Below are 19,658 nucleotides of genomic sequence, written 5' to 3' on the forward strand. Positions count from 1 at the left end.
CAGATTGATTTAGGAAGGGGAGCCAACCGAATCTCAAATTTGGTATCATTTTCGGGTAAATCAAGGATGCTAAATCTATTTCTGATACTTAATGTATACTTACGGTTTCATATAAATAATTTAAAAAAAAATGAGAAATAAAAATTTGCTATTTTATTTTTGGAAGACGCTGGATGCGGGTCGCTTCCAACCGGCACGTATGGAGGTTCAAGGGGGAGGCCTATGTTCAGCAGTGGACGTCTTATGGCTGAGATGATGATGATGATGATTTTATTTTTCTCCGAATAAATGCCAATTTTTTTCTTATTTTTATATAATAATATGATCAAAAAATTAAATAGCAAATTTTTATTTTTCAATTTTTATAAATTATTTATATGAAACCGTATATATTAAATATCAGAAACGAATTTAGCATCCTTGAGTTACATGAAAATGATACCAAAATTGACCACATAGCAAAACTGGGGCATTCCACGAGACTGTCGCTTACATAACGCAATTCCAATACTTCTCTGGAAATGCTGAGTAAGCGATATTGGGTCAGGTAATATTTCATGACTTGGCTAACAAATTGGCAGTATATTCTCGAGATTCACGTATTTTATTGAGGTAGTTGCCATAAAAGGCAAAAGCGTTATGTAAGCGACAGACTCGTGGAATGCCCCAACTCTATTTTTTACAAATTTTGGGGGGCACTCCCCTTTAAGTCAAAATTTTGCATCAAAAATTCGATTGGCTCCCCTTCCCAAATCAATCTGCGAGTCAAAACGAGCAACTCTGCAAAAGGAAATTCCATCATTATGATTTGCCGTATAATTAAGTGAATACCAGAGACTAGTACGTTTCATCCACAAAAAAAAAATACGGTTCCGTCGTCGTCTCGGGGATAAAAATTTTTCACATCACCTATTCGGAAAAAGGCTTTTTCACCTCAGCAGCTCGAACAAGGGTACTTTGCTTTTTAAAAACAGTGAGCAAAATGCGATTCACTGAGTCATTTTGTCTCACTCAGTGAGCAAAATCCTATTTTGCTCACTGAGTGAGACAAAATGTCATTCAAGTGACCTTTATAGTCAAATGCCATTTCAACATGCGGGGTCTAATACAAGTTCGATATACTTGGGTTCTATTATCTCTGTCCCTCTATATAGGTATGTTCTCATTCTCACTGCTTAGGGTGAAAAATTTTGTGTACTACACGAGATCAAAGTTATTTACATCTCGTGCGTTTTTGAATCCCTTACTACGCTCAAGATTCTAAATTAGATCTATTATAGAATCTTTCGCTTGCACGGGACTCAAAATAAGCACTCGAAGAAATATCAAACTTTGATCTCTTGTTGTACAAATAACTATTGCTTCCCTGCTAGGAGGGATCAAAGTGGCACTTTTCTTCCCTGCTAGGAGGGATCAAAGTGGCACTTTTCTGTTCAAGCACACTATTTTTAAATTTTTTTGCACATTCCTTTTTTAGCTTAAATAATCTGTTTAAGCATCAGATTGTGTCAACACTAAGATTTTTTTATTTTCTTCATAGTTGATGTAAAAAGCAGTATGTGTCACACGGTATCAAAATTATTTCGTCTTGGGCGTTAACACTTGAATCCCTCATTACGCTCAGGATTCTACTTTAGAATCCATTGCTTCATTCAGGATTCAATATACGCCCTTGACGGAAATATATTATCATTTAGATCCCTTGTAACACAAACAACTATTGTGGGCCTTTAGCATTTTGCTGTGGGGTGTGGGGGTCGCCACAGAGGTCCCACTTATACCTAAGAGTTACAGGTCGTCCAGTAATAGAGAGCGCGCGTATGAATGTCGGAGTCGGACTTCGCCCGACCGTGACGGTCACAATATATTGAAATAAAATGTACAACATTCAACAAACAAGTTTATTGTGTTTGCGGGGTGGGGCGGCTACATGAACATGTGGTCGTTGAAGCCGCCGGGCGGCGGCAGGTGGTCGGCGTCGGGCGGCGCGCGGCGGCCGGGCGCGCCGGGCGGGGGCGGGGGCCCGAACGGGTCGAAGCGCGCGCCGGGCGGCACCGCTCCTCTGGAATTATACAAAAATGTGGATTAATGCGCAAAAATAACATGTCACACAGTAATCCCCCACGCACACCAAGTGCCGGTGTGGTGGGGCGACGATTAAATGAATCACGTGTATTTCCACTCGAGTCTATATTGTAACTGTCCTGTCACGGTCGCCATGTGGTCCGAGCGTGTGGCTCTCTAGATCTCGTCGAGGTCCCAACGAGTTGAACGGCATACAAAAACATGCAGCAAGACCGGTCTAAATCTGAGCAAAATATTGATGTTAATAATGATAATTGATGTTACCCATATAACCATTCCAGTCGCAGAATCATCAAAGTGGTAACTAAATGTCAGATGTGTCGTAACAGAGTCCACACAATGTGTCTAGAATTGTTTCGAAACAAAGTGTCGTCGCCGTGTGTACACTTTTCCGTAACAAGGTGTTGACACATTTGTGTGCACTTTGCGTGCGGTTTGCGACTAAATCTGACAGCAAATTTGTGACAGCAAATGTCAATATAAAATACCTCTTGAAAACCAAGGTTTGTCAAACTACTATTAGTGTCTCGTGTGCTCGTAAGTAATTCTAGTAAGTCATCATGGGCGATGCAAATGATAATAATCGACCAAAACCATATAAACACCCAACACCCGTCAACCTTTTACAGAAAAGTTTTTAAAGAAATGCAATAAGCTACTTAGGTCAGCCAACGAATGCTCCAAAAAGTTGTAGAGGGAAATGCTCGGAACACAATTTTTGACTCTGTAACTTGGTTTGGACAAGTTAGGAGGTGAACATATCAAAAGTCCCCGGCCGTAGCCCTTGAGCGGGGGAAGAGAGGGGGCTTTGAAGGTCCCATTTTCCGGTTTTTCGATTATATCTCGGAAACTATGCATCTTAGCGACATGGCCACTTATACAAAATGCAAGTTAATTTAATTTGTTACAAGTTTATTCAGTCAATTTTTTCGATATGTTGAATAGTTTTTGAGATATCCGCTCTTGAAAGTTTATTTAGGGCTCTCAATTTTATCTTGATATATCTACATCAGTGAAGGTGCAAGGCCGTGTATGGTATCGTTTTCGTATAAATCTGGGTTGCTGAATCCATTTAAGGTATCACATTGACACCATTCCACAAAATAAAAAAATATCTTTTTAGGGTTCCGTACCTCAAAAGCAAAAAACGGAATCCTTATAGGATCACTCGTGTGTCTGTATGTCTGTCTGTCTGAATACACAAAATAGTTCTTTACCTATAGATGACAGGAAAACCTATTAGAAATGTGCAGTCAAGCGCGAGTCGGACTTAATGTACGGAACCCTTAATACGCGAGTCCGACTCGCACTTGGCCGGTTTATTTTAAACTCCTCTTGACGCTTAACCGCTGAATCGATTTCGTTGAAATTTCGTATAGAAATAGTTTGCGTCCCGGAACAGGACATAGGATAGATCTTATAACCAAAATCATCTTTTGAAGGTGTGAAAAGTGGCGTGGAAATTTGTACGGGAAATCAATAACCGCTGAACTGATTTATATTAAATTTGGGATGGTCTACATCTTTGATTTAGTTAAAAATGATAAAAAAAACATGACTTCAAACCTAAACTTAAACAGTATTAACTTCAAGAAGTCAATTCTGAATTCCCCCCTACACCTCATTTCACACCTTTAAAGGATGATTTTTGAGATAACTTATTATTTCCTGTCTCGGGACTCAATATATATGTGTACTAAATTTAAATTAAAACTGTTCAGCAGTTTAAGCGTGAATAGGAGTTTAAAAGAAAGTATATGTTTTTACTTTGGAATGGTGTCAATGTGATACCATAACTAAATTTGGTACTGCGAATTTATACGAAAACGATACCAAACATGGCCTCGTAGCTTTAATGTTGTAGAAGTCAAAATAAAATTGAGAGCCCTAAATTCTTATTACTTGACCAAACTTGTGTAGAAGGAAAAGGAATAATAAAAGTCTTCGGCAGGAATATAAGACACAGATATAATTTTTTTTTTGCGTTACTATTTCAATCATCAAATATAAACATACCTTGATTATATTATTCTAGTGAGATCCTCACAGATAAACAAAAACATTTACTTAAAAAATTACAAGGTCGAAATGTCACGGAACTTGTGAGAGTAATATGTGAAAAATAAAAACTTTTATGACAAAAAATCTGGACACAATTTAAGAAGCATCCCATTGCGTCGAGGAATCATCTGTATTTTTGCTTGTTTCATTACCTCCTCGCTTCTTTTTTTGTCCTTTGTATTCTGTAGCAATTAATTAGATCTGAAAATAAAGATAACTTGCGTCGTCACGGATGTCGATTTATAGGTTTTAGGGAGTGCAGAATTCGAAAACGATGATCATTTTATAATCCAAGATGGCGGCTACGTATTTTGTCATAAAAGTCGTCATGAATATCGTTTTATAGGTTTTAGGAAGTGCCGATTTCGAAAATGATGACCAGTTTGGAATCCAAGATGTGTGCCGTGCACTTTGTCATAAAAGTCGTCATGGATATCGTTTTATAGGTTTTAGGGAGTGCAGAATTCGAAAATGATGACCATTTTGGATTCCAAGATGTCTGCCGTGCACTTTGTCATATAAGCCGTCATAGATGTTGATTTATAGGTGTTAGGAAGAGCAGATTTCGAAAATGATGACCATGACCAACAAAACGACATCCATGTCGACTTTTAACTAGGGCTTGTGATATACGTGTTACACGCGGAACCGTATTAGCTACGTAACCTTAGCACCGGCGGTGCTAAGATCCCGTACTACACGGTCACGTCAAAGATACGTATCCGTTTCTGGATTCGGCTACGTTCCCGCGAATCTCGGCTTCGGCTCCGCTCGGCTTCGGCTCCGCTCCGCTCGGTTGTTGAAAGAGAGCTTGTGTCGAACGGACCCTTCGCATTATGTGTTATACTCGTGGTCTTTGCATTGATTTGATTCCAGATGTTTTTTTTTAAGTATATACATATTGGTATTATTCTGTTTTCTGATAGTGATAACCAGCCATTATGAGTTTGTACAAAAAAAACCAGAGGTGGGATTGGTGTGATTTTTGAATCTCACCGGTGCCTTTTTTTGTATGCAGCCGATGACTATTTAGTACGAAATAAGCCACCCGATGAGAATCAAAAATCGCACCTCGGGTAGGTACTAGGTAGGTACCTACTTGTCGATGTCGATGAATATGAAAATCCATCCAAATAAATATATTAATATCTCTAATTAATATTTACTCCCTAGTAAGAAATGCTACAGGTAGACCAATGCAACAATTTAAAAGTATTTTAAGTGAAATAATAATATACTTTGTTATTCATAAATATTATTACTGGCTGGACAACCGTCTTTCGTCGGTGAAAACACTAAGAAATAGTTGCACGTGTAGATAAAGATAACAAACAATAGTTTGCGGGCCATTGATAATGATTACCTTCAAGTAGCTTTGGGTTTTACCTGTTAAGTACCATGTGTTCCTATTGTTTGTGAAGTTAAGTGATTTTTTTTATGTCAACATATTTTTTATATGTTATTATATGTTGATTATGTGTTATATATATGTTTATACGCGAATTCTTTTAATATACATATTTTACAATTTGTACTGGTCTATTATTTTTGCCTCCAACATAATATTTGCATCTTATTATTTTTGATCACTCTTAAAACTTTATTTAAAATGCAAAAGTATGGAAACTGAAATTAAAAACTCGCCCCTTGTATTACATTCGGGGGTCTTAATGACACGCATAAAATCTACACGAAACGTCACGGTCACGACTGGATCCGATCTACGTATAAATAAGATGCGTATCTCCGTGTACACGTAGCTACGTATCTTAATTACACGTAGCCGAATCACACGGAGCAAACGGAGCGGATCTCCGTTGCCGAGTAACACGGCAACGGAGATTCGGCTACGGGTACACGAAACACGGTCACGACCAGGAGCACTACTTTTAACATAGTGCATGGCCGCCATTTTGGATTCCAAAATGGTCATCATTTTCGAAATCAGGGCCCCCTAAAACCTATAAAACGACACCCATGACAACTTTTATGACATAGTGCATGGCCGCCATTTTGGATTCCAAAATGGCCATCATTTTCGAAATCTGCGTCCCCTAAAACCTATAAAACGACATCCATGACGACTTTTATGACATAGTGCATGGCCGCCATCTTGGAATCCAAAATGGTCATTGTTTTCGAAATCTGCGCCCCCTAAAACCTATAAAACGACACCCATGACGACTTTTATGACATAGTGCATGGCCACCATTTTGGAATCCAAAATGGTCTGTTCTTGGTATACATTAATGACTTACCAAAAGTTGTGCAAGATAGACATGATATAGTGTTATTTGCAGATGACACTTCCCTTATATTTAAAGTGGACAGAAAGGAAAATAGCTTCGAGAGCATTAATGACGCGCTATCTACCATTGTAAACTGGTTTACGGCAAACAATTTGCTTTTGAACGCCAAGAAAACCAAATGCATCAAGTTTACGCTACCTAACGTCAAGCAGGTGAATAACAGCAAGATTAAAATAAAAGGTGATACGCTAGAATTTGAGGACCGAACTGTTTTCCTGGGAGTCACTCTAGACTCCAAACTGCAATGGCATGCACATATAGGCACTCTAGCCGGAAAACTTAGTTCAGCAGCCTATGCAGTGAGGAGAATCAAACAGCTGACAAACGTAGAGACGGCCAGGCTGGTATACTTTAGTTACTTCCATAGTGTTATGTCTTATGGAATTCTGTTGTGGGGAAAAGCGGCAGATATTCAGACAATATTTGTGCTGCAAAAACGAGCTGTACGTTCCATCTATGGACTGGGCGCTCGAGTATCCCTAAGAGAGAAATTCAAAGAAGTTAACATTCTTACCGTTGCATCTCAATACATACTAGAGAATATTATGTATGTTCGGAAAAACATCCACGAATTCAAGGTTAACAGTGATATCCATAACTATAACACTAGAAACAAACATAAACTTGCTGTGCCCGCCCACCGCCTCCGTAAGGTTAGTACGTCTTTCGTCGGGAACTGTACACGTTTTTATAACAAAGTCCCCACTGATGTAGTGGATTTACCACTTCATAAATTTAAGTCGCACATTAAGCACTCCTTGTTACGTAAGGCGTACTACACTGTAAATGATTTTATAAACGATAGAGATGCTTTTAAGCCGGTAGCTTGATTTCATTAGTATAATAAGAATTAAATAAATATTGTTTTTTTTTACATTATGAATTAAATATGCTAGTGTTGACACAGTAGAATTGACACATGAGACAATGATGTTCTCGCTTGATTATATTGTTTAATTTAATTTTAGTTTTGGACACTTGGAGACCTTATACATCTCTAAGTACATATTTATTTATTTGATTTTTATTTTTGATTGTACATACTTACCTATATTTTTAATGTTTCTGACACTTAGAGACCTTTACATCTCTAAGTCAACTTAGGCTAGTAATTATGTGAAGCTATATTACTGTCTTTTTATGTAACATATGAGCACAAAATGCCGTGTCTTACAGCTACATGTTATTACTATTTTAATATTAATATAGGCCGGTAGCTTGAACATGTCATGCTCGCTTAAAAGTCTTTGCTTACGGTGGCGTTGTTGATCGGGTCGCCACTTTCCCGAATGAAGGTTGAGGGAGGCGATGGCTGAGATACGCGTCATACTCGTGAACGGGTGCTGTTTGTGGAGACTGGTCTGTTAAGCTAACACGAGCTATTATACTTAGTAACTTTTATTAATTAATTACAGTGAGACGCCTCATTCTGTTCTCGTATGTTTCTTTTCTTTTAATGAATGTATTAATTATACAGGATATTGACTCTTGGAGACCTTATACATCTCTAAGGATAACTTGATAAACTATATAATCTTATAGTTCTGACACCTAGAGACATTTACACCTCTAAATATTATAGATTTTTTTTTGTGTGTGTTTTTTTATCTGTATTTTGTATGTAATTCGACATTAAGAGACCATATACATCTCTTAGTAATTGTAATACGTTAGATTGAATTGTTAGTTTTATTTTATAAAATTGTTGATGTTATTATTTTTGCTTTTATGTAAATTCAATGTTGACGTGTAAAAGTGCCCTTGTGGCCTATTTGCTGAATAAATGTTGATGTTTTTTGATGTCATCATTTTGTAAATCTGCGCCCCCCAAAACCTATAAAACGACATCCATGACGACTTTTATGACATAGTGCATGGCCGCCATTTTGGAATCGAAAATGGTTATCGTTTTTGAAATCTGCGCCCCCCAAAACCTATAAAACGACACCCATGACGACTTTTATGACATAGTGCATGGCCGCGATTTTGGATTTCAAAATGGTCATCATTTTCTAAATCGGGGCCCCCTAAAACCCATAAAACGACATCCATGACGACTTTTATGACATAGTGCATGCCCGCCATTTTGGAATCGAAAATGGTTATCATTTTCGAAATCTCCGCCCCCCAAAACCTATAAAACGACACCCATGACGACTTTTATGACATAGTGCATGGCCGCCATTCTGGATTCCAAAATGGTCATCATTTTCGAAAGCGGGGCCCCCTAAAACCTATAAAACGACATCCATGACGACTTTTATGACATAGTGCATGGCCGCCATCTTTAGAATCCAAAATGGTCATCGTTTTCGAAATCTGCGCCCCTTAAAACCTATAAAACGACACCCATGACGACTTTTATGACATAGTGCATGGCCGCCATTTTGGATTTCAAAATGGTCATCATTTTCTAAATCGGGGCCCCCTAAAACCTATAAAACGACATCCATGACGACTTTTATGACATAGCGCATGGCCGCCATCTTGGAATCCAAAATGGTCATCATTTTTGAAATCTGCGCCTCCTAAAACCTATAAAACGACACCCATGACGACTTTTATGGCATAGTGCATGGCCGCCATTTTGGATTCCAAAATGGTCATCATTTTCAAAATTGGGGCCCCCTAAAACGTATAAAACGACATCCATGACGACTTTTATGACACAGTGCATGGCCGCCATTTTGGATTCCAAAATTAATGGTCATCATTTTCGAAATCGGCACTCCCTAAAACCTATAAATCGACACCCATCTCGACTTTTATGACAAAGTGTTTGGCTACCATCTGCATGCAAGACATTTCTATTATTTTTACGTACAAAAATGGCCCCCTGTCAACTTCCAACCGAGATTTAATCGATAATTTATTCGATTAATGTTCAGATTCATTCAAATTCAATCTATGTTAGGTCGACTAACCTAATCGTGATTAAAATTTGAGGATTAACTTTTTTTATTCCATTAATTAGCGCCACTTGCACCATTCCACTAACCCGGGGTTAACTGGTTAAACCTGGAGTTACCATGGTTACCAGTACAATTTGATACTGGGTTAACGGTTTAACCGCTTAACCCAGGGTTAGTGGGACGGTGCAAGTGGGCCTTAGTCGAATAAACAGTTAATCTATTAAGTCCCATCTCTGACCACGTCATTTTTACACTTTGAGAATATCTGAAAACAAATGAACACAAGGAGCCATTTTGCAAATCGAGTAACTTTGTTATTACTTTTGACAGCGCGTGTCATGTGTCTACACAGAGTCGACACAAAGTCGAAACATTTGCGACTACTTTGTGACTGCAATATTTCTCAGCCTTAAACCATATTTATACATCATAATTAACAAGTTTCGTAGTATGTAAAGCGTTATTTCTGTTATCTAAGTATAGTATACGCATCGAAGTACTAAAAATGCATCAAATAATATATTTATGAACACAAGCACTGAGAAGTAAACAATTTCATTTCCGGCTAAACTAAAACAATGTGGTGGCGCGTTGATTATATTACACTTAGTTTATCAAATCACTCGAGCAGTTTAATTCCCCATAATAATTTAAGTCCTATTGTAATATAAATGCAAACAATATATAATTACGTCTTGTAATCCGTTTTAGAGATGGCGTATTAATGTCACTTATTTTTATTTAACTATTTTTCCATCTGACAGTTTCCATTTGACAGGAACAAAATGAACGAATGAACGAATGATTTTGGCATAAAGTAGTCGCAAACTAGTAACAATGTGTGCACACGGCGACCACACTTTATGTCACTTTGTGTCATGTGTCGACCCTTCCCCATTTCTGGTAACTGTGTCGACACGGCGACGACTCTGCGACTGGAATTGTGACCGAAACAGACGGTGTCGACACAAGATGTGTCTACACCGCGTCGTAACGGCGACTGGAAATGGTTGTATGGGTACCTTAGTAGTCCCCGGGTTCTCCAGGTCTCGTCGGGTCCTAACTCCTAACAGGTTGAAAGCATACCACCGCCTGGATGAAGCGAAGGGGTCTAATAATGTACCGGTCGATATAAGTTACCTCGGCAAGCCTCCAGGTACGCCGAGGCCCGGGTTCTCGAGGTCCCGTCGAGGTCCGAACGGGTTGAACAGCATACCACCACCGCCGGGAGCGAAGGGGTCTAAATCTGAGCGGCCGATGTTTGGTAGAGGTGCTGTAGGAGGCTCCCTGAATAAAATAACAAAAAAAAAATTCTTGACTGAAGGTAAGTAATCAGTTTTTAGGGTTCCATAATAATAATAATAATATAGCCTTTATTTCCATGACTTTACATTGTTTTACATAAAATTAAAGTTATAAAAAAACAAACAGTTCTAATTAAGACATGGCCCCTTTTTGGGTATAGGCCTCCTCCAACTGTCTCCAATCGTCCCGGTATTTTGCCTTCTCCATCCAGTCTATCCCCGCTATGCTTTTGATGTCATTAACCCAACGGTCTTTTGGCTTTCCGGATCTCCTTTTGCCACTTGGCCCCATCCATTTAGTGACGCGTTTTGTCCATCTATTATCTGTGGACCTGGCAAGATGTCCTGCCCATTTCCATTTTAGCCTTTGTGTGTGTTGTACTGCGTCTATTGTTTTAGTTTTCATACGTATGCTTTCACTTTTTTGTTTGTCTCTAAGTTTTATTCCTAGGATGCTCCGTTCCATAGCACGCTGACAGGAGCGTAATTTATTTTTTGTTTTATATGAAAATATCCAGGTTTGTGCACCATAAGATAAGCAAGGCAGCAAGCAGGAGTCTATGACTTTTTTCTTTAACTTGAGTGGAAGTTTTGATTTTAATATTTCTTTGAAACTCCAATATTTCTTCCAAGTAATGTTGATTCTGCGTTCTATTTCGTCTTCGTGTCTTGTTTTGCTGAAAGATATTTGTTTGCCAAGGTAAATATAGTTATCTACGTACTCTATGGGCGTCTCGTTTAAGGTTATTGGGTGTTGGTATCCATTTGTAGCGACTTTTGTTTTCAGAGTGTTCAGTTGTAACCCTATAGCTTGACTAGCCTTATTCAGTTCTATTATCATCATTTCTAGTTGTTTTGATGAAGTTGCAAATAGTACGATATCATCTGCGAAGCGCAGGTTGCTCAGAAACTCCGTGCCAATCTGTATTCCTTTCCTGTTCCAATTTAAATTCTTCATAATATTTTGGAGTACAGATATAAATATTTTGGGTGACATTGGGTCCCCTTGCTTCACACCTCTGCGTATTTTTATTATTGGTCCCAGCCTGTCTAGCTTTCCATAATCAACTACTAATTCTTATAGTTTCTCCATGTCTGTCCGAGGCTTTGCTCCGTGATTGTAATTTTTACTTGAAGCCAAAATAAATTGAATTCGACTTGAACACAGTCTATTAAACAATACAGTCATTCGACGAAGCCGTCTACACAGGGCAATAGTGAATGGTGCGCGGGGCGAGGAGTGGGTCGTCAACTGAGCTGCATATTATATATCCATTGTTAGTAGCTCGGTACTACTTACAGGGCTAGCGTAAGTATAGGTTATAGGTTCTCACGGGCTTGGTTTCCGCAACTCGGCGTCATATTAATGCGCCTATTTTGCGTGGTGGGTTGGCGGCACTATTCTTGCCAATCCAACTCTACCAAGAAGCCTAGCAGACCCTTGACGTTGCCGACGACTTCTGGGAGAGACCCCGATGAGCCGAGGTGTTGTGCCCGGTATTCTGCCACCCCTGGGCATTCGAGAATGACGTGGGCGGCTGTCTCCTCTGCCTCCATGCATGCTCTGCAGAGGGGCTTATCTAGCGTAAGTCTTAATCTTAGGCAGTTGTGTAAAGTCTGTGACTACCCTTACTGTGTTCTTGTGCGATGTTTGCATTTACGCAAACATCACAGGTTTTACACTGTGACCTGAGTATACCTGTGTAGTCCCTGTGTCTTCTCTTAATCTAAAGCGCTAAACCCATGGTATAATAATATACTCCGCCTGGTACTCTCTTCCAGTCTTTTCGTGGTCACGTGACTGACACAAGCCTACGTCATCATGCGACAGCGCTATATGATAATATGCGATAGCGCTATATATAGCGGCCATGTTATTGTGACTAGGGAATGCAAATCGGTTATTTTTTGTATGGAAATAATCGGTTATTAACCGAAACCGCGGTTATTTCCATACAAAAAATAACCGATTTGCATTCCTTAATTGTGACGTAGGCTTGTGTCACTCTGGGAAGAGAAGACCATGTTTTATTAGACAGGCTAAACCGATGTTTCATAGATGGTACGAGATTAGATTATTTAATGCGCGAGTGATCAATTGATCAAGCAATAAATAATCCCACTGGAAACTTAGTACACAACAAAACACAAAGGACAAAGGCCTCGACTCAATTACTTTATGGACTGTTTATTAATGTATCATAAAATAATAATTGTATAGGTAAATACCACAAATCCCGGGTATCAGGGTGCGGGCCAGATGGGTGTGGTCTTGGAGGCACTCTCAGTGGATCATCGGGAAGCCTTCTATTTGGTTCACCTGTAAATATAAATTAAAGTTTCCAAACATATTTGTAAAATAAAAATGCAAATAAGATTTCTTTACATCTTTTTTTTCAATAATTACCTTGTTTTTTTTCCATAACTTTACTGATATTTACTTCCAATTTTTATCTAAATCATCTTATATAATCTGGCGTTGACACCATTACATTTATACCTATGGCAAAGATGAGACTTCGTTTACTGACATTTTATTGTAATATTTAATTCATATTTTTTTATGGTTCGTTGGCAACCACAAATACGTGGCAGCATTAACAACAAGTTAATCCATGTGTTATCAATTAGGTAACTTTCATTAGACTAAACTGTTTTTTAAATCTATCTGCCAAGTCGAGCAAAACAAAGAGGCATGACCGTACCATCCATTTCTCGAAGCCATTCAGGCCATTTTCAACGTTAATTTTAACCATTGGGACACAATCAGCTTAACTATTTAAGCTACTCTTGAAATACTTCTCAAACACTAGTAAGCTAACATTTGGTCTGATGATGATGACATTCCATGGCTTAGTTTAAAAATAAAACTACCAAATAAGCCAGCAACCTATCATTCTCAAAAAGCCAAGACTTGTGATACTTTGGCTGAATGCTCCTAAGAAAAAAAAAGAATTTATGGGCCATACCACAGAATAAATAATAGTACTAGGTACAGAAGACTCACTCTCTAACAAAACGCGTCTGTCACGATCAGTACAGATATGGCCGCTAGGTGGCGACAGCGCCACGCGCGGCTCATGGCAAACCCCAAAATTGGAGTCGAACAGATGTACTTTAAGCTACCTGTAGCAAAGCGACGAAATCGCGGAGTGAGCCACGCCTGGCCATACTTACTTCTGGTAGAAGTTTGTGTTTCAGCAGTAGTAGTAGGCCTTTCTGTGATAGTATCAACAAGATCGCGCTTCACATTGTACATGAGGTCCTTGTAGCCCGGCAACATCTTGGATATGGTGCCACTGGTCTCTTTTATGGTGTCATCTATCTTCAAGGCAAGATTGGATACTGCTAAGTCTTCAGATCTCTGGAATTGGTAAGAAATAATAATGCATCATGAAAGAATTATGATCATAATGCTAGTAGAATCATCATTATATATTTTGAATCTATATTATTATATTCTATAGGTGTTGTAAAATACATTATACATTTTTTGAGACCCATGTTGCTTTGAGGCCTACCAAATAAAAAAATATACATATTGCATATTAACTAAAATCATTTACTTAACCCCGTCAATGTTTAGGTCATACTGAGCAACTTTTACTATGGGACCAACCCCGAAATCATGAAAATAAATTTGGCTGTTTCATACATATTGGCTGGTGTGATGTGGAAATTTCTATGGGAGAGTAAAGTTTTTAGTCAGAAAAAGGTAATAATCCTCATCATGTGGTCATTACTAATACTTTTTAATTTAAGTCAGTTTTAATATCCCAGATACTGAAATGTAGTACTATTTTTCTGGTTCATAATAAAATGACAGATAGTTTGCACAGATCAGACAAAAGCAATGCTTAATATAGTTAGAAATTGCTGTAAAACATAACTACGGACAGTATATTACCATTAAATTGACAATGAGAGTGCCATCTGTGTTCAATCCATGTAGAATGTACAATTTGCCCTCCAAAACATATCTTAAAGTATAGTTGTCTTTGTCGTTCCAGCCTGTTGGCAGCACCTCGCTCTTGTCCTCATCTCCTGACAGGGTTCTCTGTAAATAGAATACGTATTTACCAGCACGGATAAAATGCGATGTATGTTCTTAAAAAAATTATACAAGTTTTCTAATACCTCGTCGCCTATTCCAATGCTGCGGAATCCTCTTTTTGTCAAATTCCAATGTATGAAAGCAATGAGCACATCAGACTTCCGTTTTATATCTTTCTCGACAGTTTTAAAAGTTAAATCCCAGCCGAATAGGGGATCTGCTGCCATTTTGATTGCTTTAGAAAAACTTTACCTAATTTGTTTGGACCTGTAACAAACTTTATGATTACACTTAAAGCAATGAGGAATGAACTACAACTGGGTTTTTTTTTACGATAAATATGTAATTTTAACTACCAAAACAAGCACCGGGTTTGAGTAAGTCGTAAATAAATTACGAAAATAGATTAGTAATTATTATGACATTTGAAATGTCAAACTTCAGCTGTCATATTTACATATGACGTGTTGCAATTTAAAAAAATCAAAAAATCAGGAAATCTATTATTAATCTTTACCTTAATTCAGAGTTTTATAAAGCATAAAATTAATGGAAAATAATGTTCCTAATGAAATCGAAAGTTATCCCATTCTTTAAGTTTTAATACGATAAATATTAAAGAAAAGTCTGATTAAGTAAATAATGGAAGTTTTTAAAGATTGTACATGACAACCCTATAGATGCCGCTAGTGATGCCCAACTCCAATAATATTTTACGATTCATATTTTACGTTTGTCATTTTTGAGTAACAAAATCTGGCATTGTCATCCTTAATATCATGTTCAATAAAAATATGACATCTAGTGAATGTGTAAAAATAATTATGACATGATAGTGACATTGGCTCATTTCATTTTTGAAGTGAAAACTTCTTTAGCGGCGCTGTGCACTTTTTGAGGTGGGGAATAAATGTTAAACTCGAGACAGCGTAAGGCGTAACCCTCTCTTTCTACAGTGCGGCGGAAATGTATGCCTGAGCCTGCTGTTTCGTTAAGGCAGCGCAGGGCGCTTGTGACGGACAATGTCATTGTGTTTTTTGATTTAAATGCCATCTAGTGAGTTTCCTTCAAACTTAGCTTAGGGGTTTCAATTATGCGACGAAATAACACTAGATGGCGTTAACCTCAAATATACATAGTGCTGCAGACATTTTGCACTAAATGGTGCTGTTATTAATATTTTGAGTTACAATGTCGTTGAGTTTGCACTTCTGCCGGCACTGCCGGAGTGCAACCCGTTGTTTTTTATATTTATGTCGGTGTAAAGTTGTAAATTATAAATAAATAAATATTATAGGACATTCTTACACAGATTGACTAAGTCCCACAGTAAATAAGCTCAAGAAGGCTTGTGTTGTGGGTACTCAGACAACGATATATGTATATAATATATAAATACTTAAACCGAAAATATTTGCACTTTAAATAATTATGTTAGAAACTTATAAACAGACTATCAACGTAGATCAAATATATACGCTTCATATTTGTCCAAATACAACGCCATAGTTGCGAAAAAGGGTATCGTCTTGGGTCGTCCTATTCGTTTTTTGCTACATTCGTCACAATCGTCGGTAGCTTTCAATGTAGAATGAGTGACGAAAGCAGAATAGGACTAATTTAAGAACGTGACGAAAAACGAATGGGACGACCCAAGACGATACCCGAAAGAGATTGAATGTAGAGCAAACATTTAAAAGAAGTTAATATAAGTTTGATTATGCTTTTTCTTTTTTATATTGGTATTTTTCTCCATATTAGACAAATATCTAAACCTATTTTAGACTACCTACTTTATTTCTTGGGCTCTATTTATTTTGTAGTTCGTACCCTCCCTTCCTTCCTTCCTTCCTTGTATCCTAAGTGCCCTTGTTTTTATAACAACAATTCCTTTCATGTAGCTTTTAGAAGAGTCTTCCCGAAATAATAACTATAATGGAAAATGTATTGACATCTGGATCATATTTAATAAAAGGCTTTAAATAATTGTTTGCAATTCTTGAAAAAAATATGATATTTGATAAAACTGACAAAAAGCGATTACCAGATATAAAACGTTTACAAAACGCCACCTCGACGTCTAATCATCTCATCTACGAAGTGAACCGAAGTGGCTTTATTACCGGTTTACCGGTTTGCTAAATCGTGTCCAGTCACTATTCCCATGTAAAAACAACATGGCGGACGGGCAGTGTCAATTTGGGAACGTCGTGATCATAACGTAAAATAATGGATTTTGTTGTTTTAGAATATGGGTGAATATGTGCAATAAATTAATATACTTTCATGTGCTAAGTGTTGTGTTTTGATTGTATTTGTGTAATTTAAGTGAAACAATGGCCTCGGATAAGATTAAAGTAGCCGTTCGGGTACGACCCTTTAACAGGCGAGGTAAGGAGGTTTCAATTGCTAATAAATATTTTGCTATCTCGCAGGTGACTAACTGTATGCACTACATTATCTTTTAATATCGCTCCTTTTACCTCTTAGATAAAAACGTCACTCGTTAAACGTATTAGCTAAAAGTTAAATATCAACTATTGGTGATATTACTACGTTTTTACCTTGAATTTAGTACATTTTAATCTGAATCACTTTGTTCTTGGCTTATATTTTCTTGTCTCACGTTATCTTTTATTTACGTGCTTCATTTTGTATGCATTTAACCTTTTATTTGATTCAGTATGATGTAGTTTTATTTAACAACACAGTTTTTGTTTATAAATCATTGTTATTATTTATTTTTAAATTGTTTTACGTCTTTCAATTCTATCTAATTTAGTTTTTTTTACATAATTTAATAGCTGCCAGTACCCTTACACCTTATGTCAAGAAAGAAAGGAAAATTAAACTCTTTAGTTAATTTTGCTAGTGAAGTGCAATTTTTGTAGGTGTTCTTTGTTCAAAAAAATCTACTTGTTAGTAAAAAAATCATGTAATGAAATCTCCATAAATTTATAAATAAAATTTGATTTCTATCTAATGTGTGATTTTATATAAATAAGCATCTTTTGCCAAAATTTCAAAAGAGAGCGGAAAATGTTAAATTTTTTGGTTCAAATCCCGGGCGAGGCAAGCGAGTTTTAGGAAATCTTTGAATGCAGTTTTGTTTCTTTATAAAAATAAAGGAATGTCTCCTTTAAGTAAAATGAGCCAGCTTAAGGATTTAAGGTAGTTTCCCTCCAGGGCCCGACTTATCTTTCCACCCTGTATATTTCTCACATATGATGATTCAAACATGTGTTCTATTTTTGATGAGTAAGACTGACATTTGATTGTCATTTTTTGAAATGTCAGCCTGGTAAAAGGTTAATAAGGTTTACAATTTCTTTTCGAGACAACAATGTGTTATGCAGTTCGTGAATCTTATCAGATCACATTGAAACCTACATTTTTCTGTAAGATGACTTGTATGTTGCCATATCATACGAGACATTTGCACCTGTATACAAAACTGTAGGTATTAAAAAAGAAGCTAAACAGGTTTCCTGTATTTTAAATGTCATGACCTTGGTTTAAGTGAGCATAAACTTACAGATCTTTATCTTATTACACTTTCTAAGGCTGTTATTCTAGAATTCAGTGGCCTATTAAGGCATGGAAAATATTCAGGTTGATATACTATATAGGGTGGTCCAAACCTTGTCGTCCAATAATTTTTTTTAGAATCCTCACGTCCTGGGCTATCAGAATATACCCCATGTATGTCAGCCGATTTTTCGTAATTTTCGAGATATGATTTTATTACGTTATATTGGTAAATATTTCTTTCGTTATTTATTAATTGGTTTCCGTAAAAAAACTAAAATAACAACAACGACGTGTGTTTAACAACTAACAACAACTAATTTTAGAAAAATAGTTCTAGCAAATTTTAAATACATAAACACTACAGCTGCAGCATAGGATCCAGTAAACTGCAACAGACCACAGGTTGTGTGTTCAAAACCCACCTGGGCCTTTTTGGACATTTCCCCTGCCTCAAACTTTTGTTCCACGCGCATCCTCCACTTTTATAAGCTAACTTTTGACATGTAGGTAAATCCACATCGTATAAGCTAGCTTCTTCATAGTAGCCTTGTCACTTTTAGGTAAATCTACGTCTCGGTGCCGCTCTGAAAAGCCATTCGGAGAAACGGCGCATCATTTGCAATGCAGCGTGTACCACGCGCTGAATTGCACACACACATATGACACCACACACACTTATGTTCATACACATTTGTGTTAAAATGTACACGTGCGAGGATGTCGCAGTTTGCACCGTGAATGTAAAGAGAATCACGAGAATTGACGAATTTCTTGTATATCGACATTTTACGATTAAATGTGACATTAAAGTTGCCGGATGTTGGAACAAATGACAATAAAATGCAGCTCTGTATAATATGTTACAATCTTTTACGTTTAAACGAGCAATTCTTGTATATTTATATATTTCGGTGTTCTCGGAAACGGCTCTAACGAGATCGATGAAATTTGCTATGAGGGTCTGCGGGGGCGAAAAATGGATGGGCTAGGTCTTATCTCTGGGAAATCAAGAGTGAACAGGCACCTTCTGGGCGAGCTCGCTCCATCGTAGGCCACGTCTACGCCTCGGCTAGTCTGTGGCCATGAGTAAGCCCATTCATAATAAAAAAAAAAAACGCATGAGTTTTCATATTTTCCAGATAGGTCTCCCAGATATTACAATTTCAAATAGAGTATGAACTAGCTAACTCGGCATGAGGTTTGCAATGAAAAATGATGAAGAAAATCTATGAAAAGATGACGATAATAACGATATCTATTTCACAAATAGTCAAAACCGAAGAAAATCAAATAACGAGCGGTTTCGTTCGACAATCTCTTCTAAACGATGTCTTTACTCAAATCGTATCGCAATTTTTTATGGCGTAAGAACATTACAAATATCCGGAAAACAAAACCCAGG

General features: G+C 37.4%; 3 protein-coding genes across 6 annotated transcripts in view; 1 reads left to right on the forward strand and 2 right to left on the reverse strand.

Annotated features, from left to right (window-relative positions):
• Window positions 1-19,658, reverse strand: part of LOC134680354 (small ribosomal subunit protein mS31) — a 395,354-nt gene that overhangs the window by 339,531 nt on the left and 36,165 nt on the right. The window lies entirely within an intron of this gene.
• Window positions 1,890-17,468, reverse strand: LOC134680359 (proteasome inhibitor PI31 subunit). 2 transcript variants are annotated; one of them, XM_063539483.1, is made up of 7 exons: window positions 17,290-17,468; window positions 14,809-14,992; window positions 14,579-14,728; window positions 13,849-14,035; window positions 12,901-12,991; window positions 10,508-10,654; window positions 1,890-2,062 (listed from the first exon to the last, which is right to left on the reverse strand). In XM_063539483.1, the coding sequence occupies exons 2-7, from the start codon at window positions 14,950-14,952 to the stop codon at window positions 1,927-1,929; spliced, it is 855 nt and encodes a 284-aa protein (XP_063395553.1). In that variant the 5' UTR covers window positions 14,953-14,992; window positions 17,290-17,468; the 3' UTR covers window positions 1,890-1,926. The 2 variants fall into 2 exon arrangements, with proteins under 2 accessions (XP_063395553.1, XP_063395554.1); XM_063539484.1 differs by lacking the exon at window positions 17,290-17,468 and adding an exon at window positions 15,082-15,178.
• Window positions 16,900-19,658, forward strand: part of LOC134680342 (kinesin-like protein KIF13B) — a 245,555-nt gene continuing 242,796 nt past the window's right edge. For all 3 annotated transcript variants that reach the window (XM_063539462.1, XM_063539464.1, XM_063539463.1), the window contains exon 1: window positions 16,900-17,116. In XM_063539462.1, coding sequence (XP_063395532.1) covers window positions 17,062-17,116 — 55 coding nt within the window. In that variant the 5' untranslated portion in view covers window positions 16,900-17,061. The remainder of the gene's footprint in view (window positions 17,117-19,658) is intronic.

This window comes from Cydia fagiglandana, chromosome 3 (assembly GCF_963556715.1).
Source record: "Cydia fagiglandana chromosome 3, ilCydFagi1.1, whole genome shotgun sequence".
Lineage (NCBI taxonomy): Eukaryota > Metazoa > Arthropoda > Insecta > Lepidoptera > Tortricidae > Cydia > Cydia fagiglandana.